Source organism: Penicillium argentinense, assembly GCF_028826775.1.
Source record: "Penicillium argentinense strain IBT 30761 chromosome Unknown utg000002l_segment0_segment0, whole genome shotgun sequence".
Lineage (NCBI taxonomy): Eukaryota > Fungi > Ascomycota > Eurotiomycetes > Eurotiales > Aspergillaceae > Penicillium > Penicillium argentinense.
Window position 1 is genome coordinate 1,716,341 of NW_026622661.1, and position 25,566 is coordinate 1,741,906.

Below are 25,566 nucleotides of genomic sequence, written 5' to 3' on the forward strand. Positions count from 1 at the left end.
ACAGCCGGTTCTGCAGAGAGGTATTAAGAACAGGCCCATCACCATATGCAAATAAATATTCTCATGAAAAAATCAAGAAAGCGGGGCAGTAACCCCACCAACTCGAGGCTATGAGGACAGACCGCTGACCTCGAGGAAATTGCAGATATCCTCGCATGCATTTTTCAAAGACTTTTGTGTCTTCCACTGGAGCTCTTCTCGAGATCGGTCGGCAACCGCCACACAGGATCCCACATCACCCGCACGGCGATCAGCTGCCTTTCTGGGAATGGACTTGGCAGAAACAGCCTCCATAGTGGTGACAACATCCAACACCGAGTTCCCTGAGCCGGTACCCAGGTTGAATGTGCGGAAGTTTTCAGTGAGCTTGCCCTCATTTGCAGTGCTGAGAGCTGCAATGTGACCGCGAGCCAGATCGGTGACGTGGATGAAGTCCCGCACTGCGGTGCCATCGACGGTATCCCAATCGCTGCCGAACATCTGCAGCTCGGAATATTGACCGGTCATCACCTTGACGACAACAGGGAGCAGGTTCGTGGGTGCCTGCCTTGGGTCCTCGCCCAGCAGACCGGATGAATCGCATCCAACGGGGTTGAAGTATCGAAGCGCGACGATGGTCCACTCCGGATCGGAGGCAGCCAGATCGGCGAGGATGGTCTCACAGATCCATTTTGTGCGACCATATGGGTTTGTGATCCCTGTGCAGCCGGGCTGGATGGTCTGTACTGCGCCGACATCGTCGATATACTGTTCTTCTTTATGTACACAAAGCTCCTCCTTCAATGGAAGGCCTGACGTTGCCAGGGTACCATATACAGTTGCCGAAGACGAGAAGATGAATGTTTTGATGCCAAACTCTCCGAGAGTCGAAGCAAAGTCAATGAGACCGCTGACGTTGTTGGCATAGTATTTCAAAGGGTGACGGATGCTCTCCTCCACAGCCTTATACGCCGCGAAGTGGATCACACCCGCGATCTTGGACTTGGGGGCACCCCATCGCGACGGCAGCTGGTATTCTTCCAGTAGAGGTCGAAGAGACGAAGTGTCTCTATAATCGTGCGCATGCAATCGCAAAGTCGGCATTTGGATGCCGTTTTCATCGTGGAACTTTTGAGCCAGAAGGCTGATGCGGTCAAAGACGTTTTCAAAGGAATTGCTGAGATTGTCGATCACAATGACGTTATAATTGGCCTTGAGAAGCTCCAATGTAGTGTGACTCCCGATGAAACCAAGGCCACCGGTGACCAGAATATAACTTTGAATAGGGATTCTTCGAAGAAGCTCGTCGAGGTTGTCGAACAGTACCGACGACTCAGTGGCCGGTGTGTCCACAGAAACTGGCGACTCGCTCTCCATTGGAGTGCTTGCGTCTGACCTCCGACGACTGTCCATTGTGGGCAATGGAATGAAAGAAAGACAAACTATGTCGAGGGTGGTGGGATGATGTTGCGTTGGCCGAAATTAAACGTTGCCGTCAAAAAGCCAAGTTGCTATATCACCAAGAGACAAGAAGAAGAAGAATGAGACGGCTTTATACGCTATTTGAGACAGTATGACTGAGATCCGCCCGGAGTCCACAGGCCGCCGCCGCCCTTGATTTATACACTTCGCGAAAGTCCCCTGCGTTGCCTTGTTGCCTCAGCTTTCTCGTTTAGCTTCGATCATGCCAATAGTGGCATGTCGTGACAGACCAGCACGAACGAGGAATCAGCAACGCCTTCTCACCGGCAAAAATGGCAAGTGAGGATTCCAGAGAAGTCGATTGCGCATAAGCCTTTGTGAAAAAACGAACAGAAGGGGCGAAAGTGAGTGCAACCAAAGAACAGTCGGGCAGGATACCCGTGGTGGGCCATGCGGCTGGGCCTTGTTCCTTTTGCCCTTTTTTCTATTTTCTATTTTTTATTCCTTCTCCAGGCTCTAAGCGCCTCCACCTGGTGCAGGGCCCTCAGCTCTCGCGCGACTTCTCATCTAAGATCCTGCATCATGGTCGAGACCCGCCCCGGTCGATTTCGGACGGCGCAGCTAACGGGGAAGGGCTGCGCCTGGCCGGCTTGGGCCTTTTTCCGAGCTGCCAATACCCTGCGTACCGATGTTTCACTTGGTGGTTTTTTATATGGAACAATAGCGATTCGAATCCACTTTGCAATTATTTTTCAACCGGGCCTGCCTCGTCTTTCGAATTTCTAACTTCTTCTCTCCGAGTCCACTATGTCTGCCGCAGCCCCAGAAAAGCACGTGAGCCCGCGCGGCTGTCTTAAGTCGCGACGCTCCAAACTCCTCGCGAGTCTGGTCGTTTTTATTGTGATTCTTGCTGCTGTCATTCCCCCAGTCGTCGTCACCTCCCTCCGCAAGAAACACAACAACAGCATGGGTCCTAAGTCCAAAGTGTTCGTGCCACTTTACGTGTACCCTGCCCCGGGAGCATGGTCTCCGCTAGAAGATGTGTATGTTTCACCCTTTCCATTCAGCCCAGAACGCACCCCTCCCGACCCCCCTTCCCGATTCTCCAAGCCCAATTTGATCCCAAGCACCCGGTAGGCCGCCACAAAGATGGTGCGGCATGGATCATATCGCGCCGTTCGGGTGTCAATACACGCCAGAAGACATGCGCTCTTCATCACCACTCTATCCCAAGCAGGGCACTGAAAAAACCAAACCAGTAATTTTCAATGTGTTGCTAAAAAACCAAACCCTAGGATCTCTACACACCCCGACGTCAATTTTACCGTCGTAATCAACCCAGGAAACGGTCCAGGACCCAACTCCCTGCCGGATGCGAATTATACCCGCGAAATCCCCAAGCTGTCTGCGTACTCCAACGTCCGACTGCTGGGGTATGTCCACACGACATATGCGCAGCGCAACATCTCGCTAGTGCGCAAAGATATCGAGACCTACGCGGCGTGGCCGAAGCAATCTTCGAATCAGAGCTTGGCCGTTCGGGGCATATTCTTTGACGAAACGCCGCAGGCATACAGTTCCCACTCCCTGACTTACCTGCAGAATCTGACGGATCTCGTCAAGGGGTTGGATGGACTTGGTTCGGAACCTTTTGTGAGCACTTTTTTTCTTTTTTCTCCCCAGCCGTTTCCTGCGAGACGTGATTCTACTCGCGCCCACTTGCCCTTACATGTCCCCATTCACCTTCCCCCACTCTGCTACCCTGGTTCATCGCGTGGTTCTATTCCCGGAAACATGCATCGACGCCATTGACTCCTGGACTGAAGACCTTCCCCATGATTGTTTCGTGGTTTTGTGGCATTCGCCCTCCGAAGCGAGTTCCCCCAAACTAATCGAATCATCAGGTCGTCCACAACCCAGGAGCCATCCCTGACTCCCGGTACCTTGATACGGCAGACTCAACTGTGGTATTCGAAGAGACCTACAGCACCTTCCAGGAGCGGAATGGAGCTAAGCTGTTCACGGCGATCCCAGACAGCAACCGTACCCAGCTGTGTGCGGTGATCCACTCTGTTCCCGACAGCGTGGAGGGGTCGGACTTGCGCGGGTTTGTCAAAGAGGTCCGCAAGGTGGCGGATGAGGTTTTCATCACGCACCTTAGTACCGATTACTATGCTAGCTTTGGGACAAAGTGGGCCGAGTTCGTCGATCTGATGGCAGCATGAGCACGATGGCGTTTGCGTTGTCTGCAAAAGTAATGATGATCTTTTCTTATGAGGTTATGATGGTCTTAGCTCTAATTAGTTTGTACCGAGCGCGTTTCCGTTAATTTGGTCTTTCGAATGTCCCGCTGGTGCAATGCCACCGTCCCAACCAACCCTCGTAGATTGAGGCGATGCCTACTAGCGGTGCAAAAAATTTCACCGCCCCCTCTTTCTTGCCTCTGATGTTTGACCAAGAGGCTAGTGGTCAGTTGTGGTCTGAGAGCGAAGCTAAACTACAAAGTGTAAAACGAAAAGATCAAAAACAAAATATCTCGAAAGCGAACAAAAGGACGGGCATCGGTGGAGTATACTGTTTTAGGTAAGGTCGTATGGTAATTTTCATTCTTCCTTCGTATTCGCTTAATACTTCACCAAGACCCAGACCACTCCCGTGGCGTTTCGAATACAGACCAGGCTTTGGATTGGAATTATTGAACGCCAACACCATAGGAATGGTAGTCATCTCGATTCGAATTGCTCTCGCAAAGCTCACTACATTAGGGCGGTGCCAGCGCAGATGCGGGCGGTAAGGTTGGGCATGAAAATTCGAAAATGATGCGATCATGCGAGTTAAATTTGAGTCCCAAAAAAAGAAAGAACACTCAATTGACAAGTCATCTTTCTTTCAGAGTACCATGCGAGGTCACATCATTTTCTTGTTTATTTCTCAGAGGCAGTGTCTCTGAAATGAAACTTGGCACGCCGCACAGGGCGGTATAGCGGTTATTGTACAGACCAATAGCATGCGATAGTCGCTGTAATCCGAAAATAACTTAATTGCGATGCAGGATATCTAGAACATGGCCAAGGATCTCTAACTCCGTGTCTCAACGACTACTGGAGATAAATTGGCTTTCGAATGCTCTAAGGTACCCTAGGGTAGCGGTGTAAATTTGAGCCAGATACTTGAAATGTATCTGCAGACTCTAGTAGTCAATTACTAAACGATAATTGGTAAACAACTGCCCGTGCTTAGGTACTGATATCTGAGACAGCAGCGTGACACCGGACAAAGAGCTGTAAAGTACTCTACACAAGGCAATGGGTACCACGACACAACGCTGCAATGAAACAGGGACACAAAGAGCTCAGCTTTAGAGCCCTGGACCGATTGCAAAATCAGGAGTCTCTGAATAAGCAGAGACTTGGTTCTGGTGCTGTTAATCCCAGGAACCGGTTACACTACGACGTGTTCTCGGGTCTTGGACGGCACTGGCCGAAACCCTATGCTGTAGCACAATGCTGCATCGCAAAGGTATTACGCGCTCAACACCCTAGGGTATCCATGTAACTTTATCAAGCGAGGTCGCACAGAAGATCTGCCATGAGGAACTCGTTCGCTCGCTGTAGATCTACATCCAATCGATCGATTTACCCCTGGGATACCCGAACAAGTGGCGGAAGCCACTACCTCGTGGTATTGACAGGGTCCATCGGATTGGGACAGCCGGGACGACATCCAGTTGCTGGAATGCAGAGGACAGAGGCTGGAAGCTTTTCGGTCCATCTCTTGGCTGGCGCCTGCACCGCTGTATTTGCCGATGAGACTACGAACGAAAGAAGTAGAATTCGTGTCAATCCCGCTCGATCGGCGGGTTGGGCTGAGTTAGTTTGAGCTTGAGGTGATCGTCCAGCGATACGAATGCCCCCGCTATCATTGCACTTACCGCCCGAGCAGGTACCAATGTACGAGGTGGCAGGATCGGAGAGGGGGCCGTCCCACATCGCGCGAACTCCTGTATGTAGCTTCGTCTCAGGTTGAGATCGGGATCGATGCCTCCACTGACCAGTCTACCTAATATCGCCATTTGAGATGAAGACGTTGAGCCGGCGCAGCGTAGCATCGTGACACCCGATTCAAGGACCACAATATAATGCCCAGTCTGAAGGCAAACAAATCTCCGCGTGGTCATGTCACCAGCGCAGCATCGTACCCAAACCGAAAACCAACCAAAGTTCTAGAATAGCTTGGCGATCATACCAGAAACCCACCCCAACCGATCGTGCATATCGCTTAGGATAAGAGCGAAAATTCGCACAGTCGTGAAATCCACGCCTGCGCTATCCCAGCAGCGACTTCACACTTAGTCTGTGGGTACTTTTGGAAGTCCAGCACGGCCCAAGTGGAGCGCCTCGAACACTGGAAATGGTCTCCCATGCACAGACAGCCAATAGTCGAGTCGAGGGAGGAGTTCATGGGTAAAGGTCCGGGCAGATCCGCTCGGGAACCACTAGGGCGGCCGATCTCAGCGCCCCTCAACAGTGGGTTTTCGCCTCACTCGCTGCTCTAGCCTTGCTTTGGTCTGGTAGAGATTTGCGTGAGTGCCTGCTGCACTGTTGCGGTAGTTGGTAGAACCGGAGAGAACCCCGAAGGTAGGGTCTTCGGAAGGTGTTGCAAGTGGTTTGCCACTGGTAGCTTGGCTGTGGCTTCTTGTTTCCGTGGGGGTAGCGTGCGCCTCGTTTGGGGAGGCCGGACAACGAATCTGCAAGGGCGAATGGTCGAGGCAACTCGAATGTTCCGAGCCACTGGCAGTCTCTGGCAGGTCCAACGAGGCTGGGGCGGAGGTTTCAGGCTGTACCAGGAAGTGAAAATTACCCGCTATCTTACGACACTGGTGAGTGTACCGTTAAAATTCACAATACACCATGGAGGTTCACTAGTAATGCAGCGTACCATTTGTCAACATCCCTGACATGCACTCCATAAAACCTGTCCACTCATCGATCCACTTCCAGGACAGGGCACTGCAGATGCCAAGACCGCCAAGACCGCAAACATCGTCGGATCTATCGCCTCAAGTCAACCCGCCCTGGACTTCGGAGACCCGATCAACTCGAACCACGGCTCACCTACGCATGAAGTGCAGATGCTAATGCAATGGAACGGCGGGGTTGAAAGAAACAGAACAAAGAGTTCCAGACCCTACAGTAGGAGTAGCTTTGATTGTTGTATGTACCTCCGACACCTGGCAGAATCAATTCTATTTTTGCAGCGGCTACTTGGCCAGGAGTACCAGTGTGATGGATTCCTACTGCAGGTGGCAAGTGGATGAGTCATCCGCCCTATGAATCGCCAAGCATGGCCTGGTGCTGGCCTGGACGCGCCGAACGGATGCCGAAACCGCGCCGGATGTGCGCGGGTCAATAGCTTCGTCTGGCGCAATTCGGGCGTCAAGTACGGATTTTTGTGGCGATAGTTCCAGCGCTGGTCTTCTCTCTAACCCTGGGAGTAGGAACTGTTTGGATTGTTGTGGATAAGGCTTTGTGGATAGCTTTGGCTACTAGCACTCTACTAATGTAGTAGACAGTGGTTTGGGGAATGGGTGGATGGGTTTGATCGAAATGCGGCATGAAATGGCGAGGATGCTGGGTTTGGGCTTCGGTGAGAGTTCGGGTGATGGGCTCGGCCGTAGGTGTAAGTTGTGCTGGCAAGGAGAGTGCCAGTGGTTTGCGAACACTCATGATCGTGATTTGTGATTAAGCTGTTATGGATATGATTTCTCAACCGGGTACTATTCTGACTGCTGACACTGCCAAGGGGCCAGACACGAGGAAGAGATCATGATATCGATGACATTGGAGTATAGATTGGTACAGATATTGACCCATTGCAGCGCTGTAAAAGAAATGGTACATATGATCAAGAACAGTATTCCACCCAGTTATCCAGGTCCATGTTTTTGATGACAGTGGAGAAATCGGACGCACTGTCCGCCTTGCAGGCCGAGGACATCTGCTTAGTCGTGACATTTTTTTCGTCGTTAGTCTCGTCGCCCTTGGGATACTCAATGTGGAAGACAGGCTTGTTGGCATCCGTGAAGGCGGCGTAAGTATCGCACTCCTCGTACTGCGCGCATTGTTCATTGACACACCACTGCATGTTCTTGATAACGGAGCTGATGATCGCACCACCGTTCTTGAGTCCAATGGAGAGGCCACGGCTATGAGCCTGTCCGGCGAGCCAGTTGACGTAGTTGATGGCGTCGGACTTGGTCATTTTCAGACCATTGTCGTTATCGTACGCATCGATATTGTCCGGGTCAACGCCATCGCAACCCTTGGTCTGCGCGAGATCCAGACGCGTCTGCATGATTTTCCGCACGTTTTTGGAATTGGTGTCGAGCCAGCGCTCGCCGGGCCAGTCATCCAGATTGTTGCCCAGGTCTGAGTCTTCGAAGGAGCTCGCGTCCGAGCGCCATTCCTCGTAGGTGCCGGCGGAGAAGTAGCAGATCACTTTGCGGCCCATGTCCTGCAGATTGGAGATGGTGGATTTTTCGTTGTCGTACAGGTCAATGTCGTAGACGTCGGCGTCGATGTTGGTGTTGTTGAGAGGGTAGAGCAGCTCGATCTGCCACTTGACGCCCACTTCCGGCTGCCATTTCACTGTGGTGTTTCCACCGGTGTCGCCTCCACTGCCGCTACCTTCATCGTTGTCGTCGCTGCCGTGCTTCAGACCGATGCCGAGTCCAACTCCGAGACCGACGCCGATGGCGACAATGGCGATACCGATGAGGGAGAAAAGGAAGACCTTCTTCTTGGTCGACCAGGCCCACCAACCGCCTTTGGAAGTCATGTTTAGAGAAATTAAAAGATGTAGAATGCAGAAGAAGAAACGAATGTAATGATCAGCTAAAGTCGGACGGCGACGTGTATTTCACCAGCAAGAAACTTCGAAGAGCAGGTCACCGGCCGCCGAGCATGATCACGGAGAGCTCGGATCTGCACGCGATGAGATAACAGAAAGATAAAAATGGGGGATGTAGCAAATCAAGGGCGAATATGGGGAATAGGCTCCTTTAAGCTCAAAGAAAACTGAAAAAGGGTCCAGCGACAGGGTCAGGCGCAGATGGGGGCTGAGACGGGGGCGATCCTCGCAACAGGCAACCACAATAGTTGCTGCTGCAATGTCACCTCACAAACAAAATCCAGCAAAAGGGGCTTTGCTGTGGCTTGCACGCGGCTGTTTCTGCACTGACAGACCGGGGAAATGGGGAGTGCACACTGCAGAGACAAGGCTGAGCAGAACACTGGCAATGGGCGGTTGGAAGGGGGAAAACCCTGCAACCTGAACTCTCAACAAGCAAGGCGCCACGACCGAGCCACACCCTAGATTCGGGCTGCAAGTGCCAGTCTGACGGTGGAGAGATCCTTCTGGGCCACATGGGTTGGATCGGGAAATAAGGTGGTGGAACCGACGCTGATCTACCGTGATTAGCGATGGGCACGGCATGAGGCGGCCATCTGATACTACATTCCAGTCAACATCCAACCGAGCCGGCCTTAGCTTTTCTCGATCCTCAAGAGTTTCGCGGGCCTGGCCCTGTTCCAATGCGATGCCGCCATCGGCCCCTGAATTATGCTAGGTCGAACGCGTCCGAAATAGCCAGCGTCGCCAAGGAACTAGACACGAGCTAGACACGGCTGGAGGCGAAAGTGCTGCCCGGTTTCGCCCTCCGTTTCACGGGGTTTGCAGCGCGGCCCCGGCTCATCTCGCTTTGTATACCTCGATTTTGGAGTGCTCCTGCCGTACCTGTTGGGAGCTATCTCACTCACACAAGGTTGTCGCACGAGTCATCTCCAGTCAGCCCATCCAGGGACAAAACGGTACCCCCCGAGCGCCCACTCTTAATTGAACCCCGCGCTTCCCCTGTTTCTGATGTGACGAGTCTGATCTGGTGATGAATATCAGCGCGAGAGTCGTCAATTTGCCCTCTGCGAGCACCCAAAACAAGTCCAATCATCGGGGCGGCCATCTGCATGCGCTGGCAAGAGCAAGTTGAAGGAGTGGATTCGCGATCGGAGCCTTGGCTGCGATCGGCCGGCTAAACCGCGTGTTTGCAAATACCAGGGTCATATATATATTACGGTATGGAGTACAAGTACACATACAGTACAGTACCTGAATACGCCTTTGACTGGCTCGAGTACCAGTCCGATTCTCGATCCAGCTCTCCAGCTCGAAAACCGGATCCGATCGACATCGACCTGAGCAAAACTGATCGCCCGGCTCTAACTTGCCGGCTCACAACCGGCAATTATGCACCAGCAGAAAAAGCCTGAATGCCCTAACTCTCCTAATCCCTGGTAACCGGGCGAAATCCGCGTGCTTGCCCTCGCAATCTAGACCAGCTTCGCTTGCATTTGCCTCCCATCTCGACTCCATAGACCCACGGAAGCTACACTTGCCACGGAAGCTACACTAGTGTAGCTGCGCCTTGAGGCACACGAAGAACGCTATCCGAATAATATTCAGTTGGATCGTTTCCTAGATAACCCAATCGCCTGATTCTCCCTCCCGCCATCTGACGCCACATCCGGCTGCTGGGCCGTACCTGCCGGCGAATTACCCTACAATAGTATAGGTACTGCTGACTTGACACTAGGGATTGGTGAAACGATGCATGAGTAATCCTTTACGAGAGAATCTCGGCCGATGCGTGCCAAGATATCCGCCGCATCGGACACTACACGCCTCTTAGCCCGCGTGGATCAATCTTTTTCCATGTACCTAGGTACTGCCAGTGAGTACTGATCATACGTGCTGCCATCTGACGTGCCTGAGCCGTTAATGCCGTAAGCAGCTTGGGTAAAGCCTGCTGCGACCTTACCGGCACGACTTCGTTCAACACGGCTGGTGAGTATGCTGCTAGTATAGTGTACTGTTGGCATCGGATGCACTAGACCTCGTCCCCGTGCGTAGGGCTTACCGTGGAACCGAGCCAAGCCCAGCTTCTGTATTCTGCTAGTCCTACTCTCGGTGCAAATGAGCTCAGCACGGTATTTCCTCGGTCGGAGTTACTCTTCCATGGCATGAGCCAATTGTGGTAACTTAGTTTAGTTGGTAGCTTCAGGTAGCTGCAGCCGTTTCCCGGCGCCGAACAATGAATTCGTGCATTTGTATTGAGCCGCTTCTTTTCCTTTGCACCCGGTTCTTATCACCATAGCCAAAGCGGAACTTTGCAATGTATGCTGTGCTACCTGCAAGTCCTCGCCATGTGCCTGGGGCTTGCATCTGCCCAGGTGAATTGCCTTATTATAGAGTACTCGCCGAGTGGCCTGCTTGGCACTGCAGATTTGAGCTACGTATGATGGCGGCGCCATAAGGGGGGATTTCTGGGGATGGAAACCTGCTCATGAGACGGACGTCTGACTTTTTGTGTACTTTTGTTCGAGCACTCTTGGTACATTGGAATGAGTTGGAAATGACTTCCAAGGCTTCCGTGTCGCACAGGCCTCTCGGTACTTGTTTCCTGGAGTTGTGGGATTATGTTTCCCGTCTGCCTCGGACAACAGTGAATGTGGAATATGGTTTGCAATACAAGGGCCGGATCGTACTCGGCTTGACCGCTGTTTGAACCAGCTCAGAGTTGGACAGAACATGGGTGTTGAGGTCGGGTTGTGACGTGTCACGTTGTACCTCGTATTCAGGCACAAGTCTATTCCCATTCTTAAGCACCGGTAATCACCAGAGAGAAGTGTACATTTTGAATTGCAAGGCGTGGGTGAAGGCAACTTTGTAATATGATTGGCAAGGCTGTTGGAAATCAAATCAGAATTATATTGATGGCATGTGCTTGCATATATCAACATTAAAAGCAATCATCATTCACAGCATCTGGAGTAATCATCACATCCAACCCAATTAGGAACCATTAGCTATATCTCTAAAGGGGGCACCTCCACACAGCAGTCAAAAGCAATTATACTCAAAGAAAAAGAAAAATTTTTGTAGTCGCGAGTCAAAAGAGCCAAGCCATTTACAGGGCAATCGGGCTGTCCAGAGTGAAAGTAACAGGAGAGCCAGAGAGCTGAACCCAGACAGTAGCAGGGTCGCTGCCGACCTGCTCGACAGTGAAGCCCTGGGTGTTGCTGGGAGCAGTTGGGAAGGTCACGGGGATCTTGCTGCTACAGCTGCTGTCGGTAGCAGAGACGGTCACAGCGGTGATCTTCTTGTTGCTGACGGTGTAGTTAAGCGAGTAGCCGCAGGCATCACGTTTGTAGCGGTCCAGGAAGGAGGCGGACATGTCCTGGTGCTTGAGGGTGATCAGGGGCCAGTCGACCAGACGGGTGAACTCGTAGACCTGAGTCTCGACCCAGGCCTGAAAGATGGAGTATTTGGCAGTCTCGCCATTGATGGTCAGTTCCGCAACGTCAGAATTGCGCAGGTTGGCCTGGTGGAACATGTAGCCGTCGTGGTGCAGACCGAACAGGTGGCGCATGGTGTCGGCCTTCTCGGTAGCGAGCAGGTCCTCGAAGGTACCGCTGCCGGCCGAAGTGTCGATCCATTCCTGCAGGGTGCAGTCGGGAGTGTCGCAGTTGTAATAGATGCGAGTGGCCCAGCGGGGGTTGACCTGCATGCCGTCGAAGCCGTCGGTGGAGGTCACCGTAAAGTAGGGCCACATGGCGTTCTGTGTGTTCAGCAAGACGGAACGAGTGTTGTCACCGACGCAGTTGGTGATACCGTTGTCCCACCAGGCCTGCAGGGCATCGCCGTTGTGGAGACCGGTGATGGCGGGAGGAATGATACCGTTGGAGGTCCAGTGCTCGGACTGGTCAATGCCGACAGCCTTGATCCAGGCTTGGTTGAAGCTGATCTCCTTGTTCACATCGGAGTAGGTGGCATTGTTCTGCTCCTCGTGGGTGAAGGTGTGGGAGATGGAGCCGAAGCTGTTCAGGTTGGCAGCGGTGGTCCACCAGACAAGCAGAGGGTCCAGGTTGTTGCACTTAGTGCTCCAGCTATAGGTGGTAGGAGTAGCAGGCCACAGGTTGGTACCAGTGCCGAGAGGCTTCTGGAACTCGAGGGCAGTGTCGGGAGGAGAGTCGTACTCAATGCCACCTCCATTGCAGGCGGTGTATCCAGCGTCGGTGTTGGAGGAGTTCTCAATATTGCCATTTCCATTATGACCAACTTCCGGGAAGTAAATACTGCCGGGGTTCATCTTGGCGAGGATTGTGGGGATCCAGTTCTTGACGTTTTCCATGTCCTCGGTGCGGATACGGAAGGTAGTGCCACTGGGGTAGTAGATATCGGTCTCAAGGAACATGTCATCAATCTGAGTGTTCAGGTTGACACGACGATAACCGGCGTATAGACCACGAGTGACCCAAGTGATCCAAGCGTGCTGCAGGTAGTTGGACGTAGCACTCCAGGTGGTATCGAAGGAAATGAAGAAGGCCATCTGCTCACGACCGTCGAAGTTGTTGATGACAGCAGCAACAGAGTCACTGGCAGTGACAGAGTTGGCAGCGAAAGAGGCAATCTGCTTGGTTGAGGTGGTGTTGCTGATGGTAGCCGGATAGTGCCAGAGTCCTTTGGTGCTAACACCAGCGCCAGTCTTTAGACCAGAGGTCGGGAAGTCGCTGATATCAGTGAAGGAGATATCCTGCTCAACGCCAGTATCACAGCATCCGCTGCCGATGGCGGTGGCACCATAGTTTGGGCCGGGGTAAACATCATATTGAACCATGCGGACACCATACTCCAGCTGGTAGGCGTAGAGCTGGTTCCACTGGTCGGTGGTCAGAGCACTCTGGAAGCCCGAAGTACCATAGTCGTAGCTGACCTCGGAGGCGACAACGATACCACCGAAATTTCCGGAAGTGCTGCTGTTCAAGGCAGGGAGAGCAACGCCAGCCTTGGGAACAAGCAGGGTAGTAAAGGGGATACCGTAGGCATTGAGACCAGACGAGGCCACACCGGCGGAGGCAGAGTCACGGGCAATGACCAGAATGTTGGCAGCGATATTGGCCTGAGCAATGGCAGAAGCGGAGGCCGTGGCCGAAATAGAGACAGCGCTGGAAGTTCCAGACATGCTGGGCGTCACAGTGGCACTGGAAGAAACAGGCGAAGAGAGAGAATTCGAGCTAGAAGCTGCAGAAGACGATGCCGCTGAAGAGGAGCCGACACTGCTAGACTGGCTAGGGACTGGGGTCGATGTCAGGGAGCTAACACCAGAAGAGCTAGCAGCAGACGAGCTGGCAGGGCGGGTGCTCGATCCAATCACCGAAGACGAAGAGCCGGAGTTAACGGGACTCGACGCAGGAGAGGAAGTACCAATAACAGACGAGGAGGATGAGGCAGCAGCAGAAGAACTGTGAGAAGAAACAATGGCCGAAGAGGAGCCCGGCAATTGGGACGGGACTGAGGCAGACGAGACGAGGGAGCTCGAGAAAGACGAGGAGAGAACCGAGCTCGAAGACCCTGGGACACCGGACAGGGAAGTCGATGTCACGAAGGTGGAGGGTGGGGCGGTACTAGTGGGCAAAAGAGTCTCAATGGAGGAAACAATGTCACTGGAAGAAGCAGGAAAAGAAAGAGTGATAGAGACAGATGGAGATGAAGACGGAGTCAAAGATGAGGATGATTGAGCAGTGGTGGTGACACTGGGGAGGATGGTGGAGGAATCAACCACAGCACTTGTAGAAGTAGTGTGTTGAACCGGGGTAGTGGCGGTCGTAGTGGGGCGAGGAGCTTCCCACGCAACAACGACAGGCTTGTTCTTAGGCCAAACACCGGGGCGAGTGTTGCAGGTTATAAGGCCATAGTAACAGCCAACCTTCAGGGCCCAGACTGGGATGTGGACCATCTTGATGTTGACCAGGGGTACAGAACGAGTGAATATGAGAGGACCCAACGCACCATGCAAGTACTAACGATTGATAGGGTCGGATGCGCAACGAAGGCACTAAGCTTGCATCTGAACTCCCTAGAACGGCATGATTGTCGGTCTTTATGTACTCGAAGTGGAGTGTGCTCAGATCGTGGAGACCTATCGCCTGTCCTGACAATCACGCATGGATTTTACGATGACAATTTCCACACTGCAGTCATCTTTTCCCGGCTTCTCCGCCCCTTGGTTTCTCGATGGAGTGAGATAGATGGGGACCTTTTTTCCGGAGGGACTGTGGGTTAGATGTGTTCGGTAGATTCGGGACAGATCAAAGCCCCCGAGCCCATCAATGGATGCTGGCCGTGTTTTCGCGTGGCTCCATTGGCTCTGCACGAAAGGTCAGGACACCGCGAGTGGGGAACTCCTGCAGGGTTCGTAGTGTTTTTCAGCCCTGAGTGCATTTACCTGGGCCGCAAAGGAGCACGATAAGCGAGAATGGGCCGAAAATAGGAGGCAATAATAGGAAAAGGAAGGTCGGTCTCGGCGAGTGAGACAGGAAAGGCACCATAGTTCATCCGGCAAAAAGCTCCGAGAATATGCATCTGTTCGGAGTTTGGCGATGAGCCCTGCTCGACCTAGGATAAATGCAAGTGTCCCAAGACCCGGTGAGCGAGGTCCACCTTTGGGGCTCATCGAAAGGGACGGGACCAGGTGGCGTGCGCGGGGGTAGCAGATACATCGGCCAAACTTGGCGAGCAGACGGTGCCTGGTATGATCCGGACTACCTGTATTGTATTCTACCTTAGTGTAGCTGGGACAGTATTGCAAATTACACGTATTACCAACAATACCACCCGCCCATCCGTAATTCGGTGACCGTCCGCGCTTTCCCGCATCGGGTCTCGCGCCTTCCCAACCACACCGGCTCTTCTTCTTTGCGGCCCGTTAGCACTGGCGCTAATGTTAAGTGCTAACTCGATGCCCCCCAAAAATATTCACAGAAAAATCGGATCCGGTTCAAGGGACGCCGAGATTTCACCAGGCCCCATCAGTTGAGTAGACCGACCTAGCCAACTCAGAGTGAGTCGTGGTGTTCTTGGCAAGTGTCTCACGCCATCTATCAATTCGGCTTCCAAGACGGAGAACGTCCCGAATCGAATGTGAGGTGTCTGGCATACCAACAGGTACAATCAGATTGATTCGAAGACTTGAAATGGACAAAGCAGAGAGCTGCAGCCACGCCTCGAGGCGTGAGGTGGGACAATGGCGAGGGCTCCCCCCGGCTGCGATCTGCAGATGGGAAAGCAGCCTCCGTCGCAGCGCGACCACGATGATGGATCGCATGGTGAGCGGGGCTTGGCCTTACACATGGCATCGGGTACATACTAGCTGCAGCACGGGTGAAAAAGCCCACCGCGTGTCTCGCCATCCCACCCCTGTTGCATATCCCGGTGGCTTTGCTGGGCAAAGTAAAACTTTTTTGGGTCATTTATCGTGGCTATTTTTGTTCCTGGGGGTTAGAGGTCTTCATCTCGCCATTGACTAAGAGGGCCACGGACCATCGCTCTTGCTAAACCTCCTAAAGAGTCAAGAAGAGGCGAGCGACTGATACGAGCAGGCCCTTGTTGTCATCCCCGCTAAGAGGCAAGCTACAGTAGCTTTGGGTCGGACTTGTCCGTGACCGCAGCATCGTCGCTACCTCACTTGCTTTTTCGCCTTTGCGCAGATTCTCTCGTTCCTCATATCATCTGCTTCAACGTCCAGCTCGCCTCCCGACTTTCGTTTTCTTTGTCATTCGCTTTCGACACCACCCCGCCGTTTCAAGATGCTGTAGTGGCCCTCGAATATAGCCACAGCTCTTATATCGGGACTGACAGGGTTATCACGTCCTGATCCCATCAATTTTTTACCTCTCGTTTATTATTAGAGAGAATTTCGTCAAACAGAGCGAGGATTGTCAACCATCTCCCGCCATGGCGGACATTCTTGCGGTGCACACCGTGGGGTGGGGGGCGATGAAGAACCACTGGTGGCAGTTTGTATGTTTCCCTGGTTTTCTTTAGAACTGAACCTGGAGCATGGAGCTAGTGAGTAATCAAATGGAATGCTGACATTTTAATGGTAGGTGATGATCGGAGTTTTGTTGGCCTGTATTACTATCGGATCCGTGCATATGATCTGGTCTGCTGTTTCGGCAGCCATTAAATATTACAAGGTGAGAAAGGCGCAGAGATCCACGTCGCATTCCAATGAATGCAACATACTGATACGAAGCAACTCTCATAGTCGAGACCAGTGTCAGATACTGTACCCTCGAATGTTTCTCAGAGCCTCGAAAGGTTCGCCAACCGACAGCTGAATCTGATTACGCAACCGGCCAAGCATAAGCCGTCCTCGTTCGGGGTGTACCTGGGAAGCTTTGACCAGACCCCTTCCGCATCGCAGCTTCGACTTTTGCAACAATGGGATGTTCTGGTCGTGGATCCCTTCCAGAATGGCGTCTCCGAGGCCGTTCTCTGCAACAGCCACAACCAGGTTCTCGGTCGAGTCGATATCTCGAAGGTTGTTTCTGTGAAGGAATCTGCTCTGTCGGCCATTGAAACCCTCGAAGAGATTATTGCCAACAACTTCAGTAACACCGGCTACTCTGGTATCCTATTCGCGAACTGGGAAGACCACTTCACCCCGGCCGTCCAAAAGAGCTTCTTCGAGGTGGTCAAGGGGCTTGGCTTGGAAGTCTTCCTGGAGACTGGATCGCCTGTCTTCTTGAAAAACAGAAAGGCCCTTCAGACGAGTGCTGTTTCCGGATTAGTCGTTCGGAATATCAGCATCATGCCCTCCGGCGAAAAGAGAGACTACTTCCAGATGGCGAAGCTGCAATCCACCATCAAGGCTTTTGTGTCCGAGTCTTGCATGAGAGACTTTGTAGTCCTAGCCTGGGAAACGGTCAAGGATGACGTGGTTATTTCGAACGCAGTGGTTCGCAGATCCCTTCAGTGGTGCAACTTTTACAGCACTATTGCGTGGATTGGCTCCGAGGCCGCATTGGAGGACGCCGACCTGAATACCCCAACAATCGAGCCACTTCCCGCTTTTGGTTGGTTGAAGGATGCTGATGTCATGAAGACACATGATACTTGGCGCTCGAATCTTCAAATCTCACCATTTGCTGATACTCAGACCGGATGGGGCACTCTTCGCGGTCTCTTCCCTGCTGTCAACGAGCTTCTCGATTCGGAGGAAACCGAAACTACCTGCCCGCGCAGCCCAGGCGCCCGACTTCGAGATCCGCCCGAGTGGGTTGCACAAGTCAAGTCGCAGGGTAGCCCACTGTCTATCTCGATGTCCGGTCAAGAGTACACGGCGCTGGGATGTTTCCCCCTCGGATCCGACTCGACGACGATGGCGTTCGCTGAGATTCTTCAGTCCCAACAGCGACTTAAGGGCCTAGGTCTTCTTCACCCTGTTCCGGCTTCGAAAATTCAAAGTATTGCGCTACTTCTTCGCAAATTCCACGAGACAATCGATCTCTCTAGTGGAGACAACCAGCTCGCTAATACAATTAAGGAACTTGCGGACCAGGCTTCAAACGAATCGCTGAATGTGTATCTCGCTCTGGACTCTGGCATGCGAAAGACCTCTGATGTCCGATTTTGGTCCGTCTACCAGATTGACAGCGAGACCGAGAAGACTGAGATTTTCGTTTCGAAGAATGCCCCCGGTCTCGCCGGAACCGTGCTGCACACCTTCCTCTCCTCGAAAGGGTTTTCTCGTCATGTCTGTTTCGAAACCGAAGTTGCACTCGCGGCTTGGTCGGAGGACTTGATGCCTAACGCCGGTCTCCCTCGACGTATGACTCAGGATATTGATGTTCTCAGCCCCGAAGAGAGGCTGCTACTCTTGCAGCACCTTTCTCTCACTGATTCTCAGACCGACCTATCAGAGACAATTTGTGCATATATTCGGAAGCAGCTTCTTGACACTCCATCTTTCGCCCAGTTGAAGGAGCTTAACACAGTCGGCTACCTGGAAGGATCAATCTCTCCTGAGGAACTGATCAAGTCCCGTATCGACTGGTACAAAGAGCAAGAGTGCCCTCATCCATCTGTTGCCAGTTCTCTCAATCTTTTCACCCAAGTCGACGAGACTTTCAACCGCATCTTGAAGAACCACCAGGAGGATGAGCTCGCATGTATCACTCAGGGACTCTGCGAGCTGACCCAAGATGGCAACATTGATGCTTACATTGACATGATGACACTTTCTCTGTTCTGCGCCGCGCGCAAAGGTGCCTTCGATGAGATCTACGCTGAGGTGACGGATCGCAACCCACTGTTCAACCTTCACTCCGACCAGTCTGCAGCCTTTGCCGAGTCGTTTGCTCTCGGATCTCGTTGTGAGGCATACTTCGATGTTGCACCCAGTGTCTTCGGCAAGCTCCTGTCCGATCGTTTCAGAGCGTACTACAAGCTTCCACAGAACCAGCCCCCAGACTGGGTCAATGGTGCGCCTGAGCTTGCGACGGCCTACGCTGGAGCCCAGATCGATGTCAACCCCGATGACAAGTCAAAGCCGATGCGTGGATACCAGCGCTTCACTTTCCTCAGTGTCTTCGCTATTCCCGCTTTGATCGATATCATCTTACTGACTATCATCGGGCGTGGTCTGTATCTGTCTTCCAATATGACCCACGAAGAGCAAAACAGCGCAACCATGGCTTTGATGATCTCGCTGCTGCTTTCTGGTGGTATCGGTACTATGATCGCTTGCGGTGGTCCCTACTACCTCATCTCGATGGCCTTCGCTGCTGCGAACATGTTTGTCCTGATCCGCCTGATTGCTGGTATTGCCTTCACCGTGGCTGGTGGCTTGATCGGCTTTGTCGCGATTTCAGCCGTCAGAAGCCCGCGCGCTGGCATTATCTTCTACCTCTATTTGATTGCCCTGACCATCTACTTCTCGACATTTGCATCCCTGGCTAGCTTCAGCTACCCCGGTTCGTCCTTCCTTTCGGGACGCAAGGCCATCATCACTTGCATCCCAATTCTTTTTTTGTCTCCCATCATTACCACCTTCGCTGGAAACGACTCCGCAATTTATCTGGCTGTCATTTACATCTTCATCGGCGTGCTTCTGCTCTGCCTGCGCTCAACCACTTCCAAGTGGGTGACCTGGTACCAGTCTCTTCGACGAACTGATGACACCGAGATTCGGAAGTGGTATATCTCAGCCCATGGGAACAATGATGAGAAGGTCTTTGCAAGCCTGAGTGACCCTGCAGCTCTGAAGCTGGCCAGAGAATCCCTTCTGGAAGATGTGTTGACCGAGAAGTCGCGAAGCGTATTCTCCAAGTCCACCACTGACAAACTTGTCAAAGAGCTTGCTCGCGATTGGGAGTCGACCAACTTCTTGCTCGACTGGTACTGCCGCTATGCCGATGTTTCGCGCCCAATTCCGTTCAGCTCGGGCTGGAATATTCAGACAAAGGTTGCTCTGGACGTTTTGCGCAACTCCCAGAAGGGTCTTCGACTTCACAATGCATTTGTTCACTGGCGCCAGTCCAGTAAGGAAATTGGATGTGGTGTCCTGTACTTCGTCATTGCTCTTCTTGACAAGTGGGTACAGCTGCTGAGTGGTGACCACCTGATCGGTCTTCTTACTGCTTCTACTACTGATGCAAATCGCATGGCTACTGGCTTTGCTCTGGCTTACTATCTGATCGGTGCTGTGCTTATCGACACCAAGGCTCAAGAGCTTCACGAGGCGATCGGAGGCAAGGCACCGACTGCCATCACCGAGTCCAAGCACATCCGCCCCACGCAGAAGGGAGATGTCCAGTTCCGCCGAAAGGTCTACTGGAAAACGCTTTTCAAGTTCCTCCTGTGGCACGTATGGAGTCTTGCTGTCTCTACTGCCCTCATCTGGACATTTCAGTCATCGATTGAGGCCATGATCGTTTTCTTCGCGTATGTTCTCGCATACACCGGTCTGATCTGGTACCAATACACCAAGATCTTCACTGGACCTCACGCGCTGAAACCACTCCTGACGGGAATTATAATCGGTCTCCCGATCGGAATCGGTCTTCGGGTCTCATTCCCCAATTTCCTGTATTCGCAAATCATTGGTCTTGGAGCCGCAACCTGGATTGTTGCTATCTTGTCCCTCTGGAACGCGAAGATGGGCATGCCCGGCAAGATTGACTCTCTCGTCGAGATGGGCCGGATTTATCACGCTTTCACCACGGCCTGGTCAGACCCCGAATGGTCCCAGCAAGAACTTCAAAGCTTCTATGAGAGGATCTCGCTGCTTCCTGACGATTCACGCTTCCGGGTTGATTTCGAAGCCCACCCCGGGATTGAGATCAAGAACTCCTTGCTTAATCGCCGGGAAGAAATTCGAGTGGAAGAGGCTTTCCCAAATGCGATAGATATCATTGGCAAGACCCTTAGGCAATGGGAAGAGAATGGGATCCAAGTCGAGCTCGTACCTCAAGGTTCATTGGGCCCTGGAATCCGAGCATTGGGCTGCTATAACCAGGGTATTCTTCATTTGGCCATCAGCGTCCGGGGTCTTCACGATGAGCGGTTGGATATCAGCGCCAACTGCCAGATCATTGCCGAGACGATGGTCCACGCCGTCGCCGAGATGATGATGGGTGTTCCTCACGACTACGCTATGCTTTCCGAGGCGATCGTCTCTGGTGGCGTCTCTCACACCATGGCTCGCCAACTCCGTGAAGAAGCTAATACATCTCTTGTCGTCCGCTGGGCCAAGAAGGAGCTCCTCCGCCAGCTTTGCCTTGGCTTTGAGCCCGATCTGCACTGGGACAAGCTCACCATCGAAGTTCGAACTGCTCTGCTCAGCCGATGCCTGGGTCTTCCTTGCGACCTTTCGATGAGCCAGCATCAGTGGCTTCGGATGCGACTGTGTCAATTTGATTCACAAAGCCTTGATGTCCATATCGCCCGATGCAACCTTGGAGCTGCCACCGCAATCAGCATTCTCGACTACGCTCACTACGGAACTGGAGAAGCCGCCGTGCCGAAGGATCCCGAGACTAGCGAATATATCCCCTATGTTCCTAGAAAGTTGCCAGTCGCCATTTCGCTCGTCAAGTCTCCTTTCAGCTACATCTACCACAGGCTCAGCTCGGTTATCAAGTTTGTGTTGATTGCTTTGATTGCCGACCCTGAATTTCAGAGAGAGTTCGACCATGTCAGCCAGACCCTTCCTACCTTCGTTCGTGTGCCCTCGGTTTTCCTGCTCAACATGATCTGGATCTATGCCAAGATTATGCAAGATTTCGGTCTGTCCTTCTTCCTGTTCCACGGTCGCAAGAATGTCAAGCGCCTCTGGGAAGAGACCAAGTCCATGACTGTCCACATCAAAAAGAGTAGAGTCATCATCCAGGGCATGGACGGGACATTCACGGCATTCCGACATGAGGAAACTCATGGTGATTTCAAGTTCTACCAATATGCCGGCGAACACAAGACGGAACCGAAGGAGGCCAAGGCACTCAAGTACATCAGCAGCTACTCCAGCAGCATGTTGCTTCTCACTCGGCAAGAATTCAGAGACGGCAAGCTCATCAACGAATATCACTACGACTACCATGCACCAGGCAAGAAGGGCTTCAAGCTCGGCAAGTCATCGAACAATCGTACTCCACTGGGTCGGCGCTGTGTTCAAGGCGAGAATCATCTCCAGAGCATCATCTACAACCGCAGTGGTCTTGTTGACAGAGGTTCATACATGAAGGATGGCAACTTGGTCAGCTTCAAGTATCACTATCGCAAGAACCCTCGCTTCGGTGATGAGCTTCTGCGCGCTGAGTTCTCCCTGTCTCACATTACCGCTAATGTTTCCTGGTGTGCTCCTCCGCTTCGCCACCCTGAGAAGCACAACCGCTATATCCCCCACTCCAAGGTCATGGAAGCGACCTTTGTCCAAATTGGCAGCGCAGATGTGTATGAAAGCCGCTGGCTGTACGATCACAAGTTCCACCCCACCATCTTCACCACCATCAATGGAATGAAGGTCCAGACCCCGCCGATGATTGAGCATGATTACCTTGGTGTTTTGGCCAAACCGAAATATACAAGCTTCCTACACGACAACCCGTTCCTGTACTGCAAGAGCCTTCGGTCGAATATCTTCACCCGACTGTTTGGCCTGACCAAGAAGCGCTTCGCCGTCTCGACATCTCGAGCTCGCTCGTTGATGTGGAAGGCGTGGAAAGACCGCACTGATCTCGATGGTATCGTGGTTCGCTGGATGGATGATCGCCTGCTTCGCAAAGATAGCGTTCTTGCTCCATACTGGCGCAGCCGTGACTGGGGCAATCTTGGAAATGCGAAGAAGTACGTCAATCTCCGCGCAGATGCTATTATGGCTAGCACAGACTTGGACGACAACATTTCGAGCTGGACCCCCTTGGCTGTCAAGATTAGTGACTTGATGAGCTTTGGCCCTGGAGGCGACGCGGTCGTTACTACTCGATCCAAGGACTTCGCCAATGACACTGAGGAAACCCTTCATGTTATGGCAGCAGACAATGGTACTTGGCCCAACGAGGGAGGTGGTGTCTCTGCCTGTCGACGAGACATGATCAACTCCCTCAGAACCATCAAATGGCACATGATTTGCGAGTCAGCCAACGACTTCGGTGTCCCCAAGCACCAGACAGAACAAAATATCCAGTCCTTGAAGGTTATTCCGCTTTGGGGTCTGGATTTCCTCACTCCCACCCACGGTCTCTTCCACAACAAGCTAGACTCGGAAGTTGACAATGTGACATCTGCAAGCGAGTTTGACATCAAGATGAACTTCATTCCTATCCTCACTGCTCTGGTGAAGGGCGCACGCGCCATCCATCTCTCCAAAGCCGATATTCACCGCGCAACTCGTGCCTTGGTCAACCTCAACACCTACTTCCAGGAGTCTCGACACTGGTCCCAAGTCTGGAACAGCGAAATCGTGAAGCAGACCTGGCGCGATCTGTGGTTGACTCCGGACATGCCCAATGCGATCCCGTCACGGGACTGGCTCGACACCGAACTGCCAACTCTCTCATCTCTCGACGTGGCTTTGGAACTGTGGTATCGCTATCTCTTCATTTTCTCTATCCCTGTCCCCGACAAGGTTCCCGGCGTTTTCCAAGCCTCCCACCACAGTGTCAGTGCATCTTACGGCGTTGTCTGCAAGATCAAGCGAAACTGCACGCTGCAAGTCTGGGACCACGCCATCAGCTGGCGTGAGACCAATCTCTGCCTTTCCTCCGCTCTTTGCAAGCTTTCCCCCTTCGTGCGAAATGCGCTCCTGGGTCTCATGCGCGTCACGTCTGTCCTGACTCTCCACCACGCCGACATCATTCTTCCTTGCGCCGACTTCTTCAATCCCGGCTGGGAGGTCGAGATCGGAACCTGCCAGGGCACAATAGAGCACCGAAACACATTCCGTCGTAAGGTCGACCCCGTCGTGAACGGTATCACTGATATGCAGAAGTTCGCACCTGTCAAGGAGATCAAATCCGAGCGCCCGACGGTGACCATGTTGTCTCACGTGTGGTACGCGAAGGATATCAAGACAGCGCTTCTGGCAGCCGACATCATCATCAACCAGTGGAAGTTCGAGGACTATCACCTCGATATCTACGGTGCTATCGACAAAGCTCCGACCTATTCTACCGAATGCCAGGAGATCATTGCTTCAAAGGGTCTTCGGGGCAAGGTCACACTGCGCGGAACAGCCGATCCGATGAAGGTCCTCGAGAACACCTGGCTCTTCCTCAATTCGTCTTTGTCGGAAGGTCTACCTCTGGCACTGGGTGAAGCAGCTCTGACAGGGGCCCCGGTTGTTTGCACGGATGTGGGTGCCTCGTTGCGCGTACTCAGCGACCCCGACGACTTCTCGCGCTTCAGCGCTGTCGTCGCTCCGAACGATGCCCATGCACTTGCCAAGGCCCAGATCTCCATGCTGGCTATGCTCGGTGAATGGGGTAAATACAGCGACGACAACGAGCCGGTGCCAGTCCTCACCTCCTCGCCGACCCCCGAAGATGTCGCAGCAATTACACGCCGCATGTACGCGAAGAGCGAGCAGCGCCGCAAGCTGGGCATGATGACCCGCAAGATTGTGCAGAAGTCTTTCAGTGGTGATCGATACCTGCGCGAGCACGAACAGATGCTGTGGATCGGCAAGTCCGTCAAAATGATGGCCAGCCGGGCAGCAGGCGATGTGATGGAGCCCGCCGACATCGCCACAGCCGTCGGACAGACAGCCGCTGTCGAAGAAGAAGTCATCACGATCCCACGAAATGCAGTACACTCGTGGCGCTCATCCGCTGTCTCGGGAATGTCGACTGTCTACAGCTCGGTGTCAAATTACCCGCTGCAGAGTGGTCGAAACCGCCCCATCTCCGACATCTCCGCTCTCAGTCTGAGCAATGTCTCGACCGATGCAGAGTCTTACGCTCGACTTCCTGTCTTTGCGCCTAGGCACTCTCGACTGTCGAATAATGGTACCCCAGGCAGCCGTTCACCGACCGGTATGATGTCGCCGAACTTGAGACCTTTCGCGGCAGGCCAGCGCCGACCTCAATCGTATGCGCGCTCAATGTCGACGGCCGGCAGAGAGCAGGTGCGTGGCTTGCATCGGGAAGACTTGTTGCAATACCGTAATTCGGATGTCAGCACAATTATGAGGGAGGACTTCCTCGTGAGATCTGGGATGATCCCTAGCGGTTAAAAGTTGGATTCGCTATCTTTCTTACTTATACATACTATATCTTCACTAACGTAATCGGTAAGCGAGCCGCGCATGTAAGCCAGTCGCGCACCTTAAGCAACCTATTAATTTTAAATGCATTTATTTCAACAAAAACGCTATTAATCTAATTCAGCTAACTTGCTGGTCTATCTGGGCATGTCTCCCTTCTATGTCCCGGGCGCCTACATATTCCACATCCTCGCTGGGCCCGCGTAGGTGGCTGTAAACCCTCCGAAGGCCTTCCATCCCCGGGGGGTGGAGCGGGTTCAATTGCTTGCTGCGACTGCATTTTTAATGCAGAGGCCTCGAAAACCGAGAGGCCCTCAGTGGAAGGCATCTGCCTGCGAGATCTAGTGCGTTTTTGTTTCTTCTTCTCGTTTTCCGCCCGTAATCCTTTGACTTCCTCCGCTAGTAAAGTAGCGCTCTGCATCGAAAGTTGGCAGCCTTTAATAAGCTGGTTTAACGCTCGATCTGATGGGCTTGGTGGACTTCGAGACCCCGTACGAAGTAAAGCTTTG

General features: G+C 52.8%; 5 protein-coding genes across 5 annotated transcripts; 2 read left to right on the top strand and 3 right to left on the bottom strand.

Annotated features, from left to right (window-relative positions):
• Positions 1-108: 108 nt before the first annotated feature.
• N7532_001497 (NAD-dependent epimerase/dehydratase family protein) lies at positions 109-1,392 on the bottom strand (the record flags this gene model as incomplete). Its single annotated transcript, XM_056613991.1, has 1 exon — positions 109-1,392. The coding sequence occupies one exon, from the start codon at positions 1,390-1,392 to the stop codon at positions 109-111; it is 1,284 nt and encodes a 427-aa protein (XP_056479032.1).
• Positions 1,393-2,208: 816 nt separating this feature from the next.
• Positions 2,209-3,626, top strand: N7532_001498 (spherulation-specific family 4 protein; the record flags this gene model as incomplete). The annotated part of the gene is made up of 3 exons (XM_056613992.1): positions 2,209-2,534; positions 2,697-3,054; positions 3,306-3,626. 3 exons carry the CDS (start codon positions 2,209-2,211, stop codon positions 3,624-3,626), a joined length of 1,005 nt encoding a protein of 334 aa, XP_056479033.1.
• Positions 3,627-7,305: 3,679 nt separating this feature from the next.
• Positions 7,306-8,238, bottom strand: N7532_001499 (endo alpha-1,4 polygalactosaminidase; the record flags this gene model as incomplete). Its single annotated transcript, XM_056613993.1, has 1 exon — positions 7,306-8,238. One exon carries the CDS (start codon positions 8,236-8,238, stop codon positions 7,306-7,308), a length of 933 nt encoding a protein of 310 aa, XP_056479034.1.
• Positions 8,239-11,422: 3,184 nt separating this feature from the next.
• Positions 11,423-14,251, bottom strand: agd3 (putative extracellular serine-rich protein; the record flags this gene model as incomplete). Its single annotated transcript, XM_056613994.1, has 1 exon — positions 11,423-14,251. One exon carries the CDS (start codon positions 14,249-14,251, stop codon positions 11,423-11,425), a length of 2,829 nt encoding a protein of 942 aa, XP_056479035.1.
• Positions 14,252-16,248: 1,997 nt separating this feature from the next.
• On the top strand, positions 16,249-25,027 carry gtb3 (glycosyltransferase family 4 protein; the record flags this gene model as incomplete). The annotated part of the gene is made up of 3 exons (XM_056613995.1): positions 16,249-16,314; positions 16,401-16,490; positions 16,562-25,027. The coding sequence occupies 3 exons, from the start codon at positions 16,249-16,251 to the stop codon at positions 25,025-25,027; spliced, it is 8,622 nt and encodes a 2,873-aa protein (XP_056479036.1).
• Between the last annotated feature and the right edge of the window lie 539 nt (positions 25,028-25,566).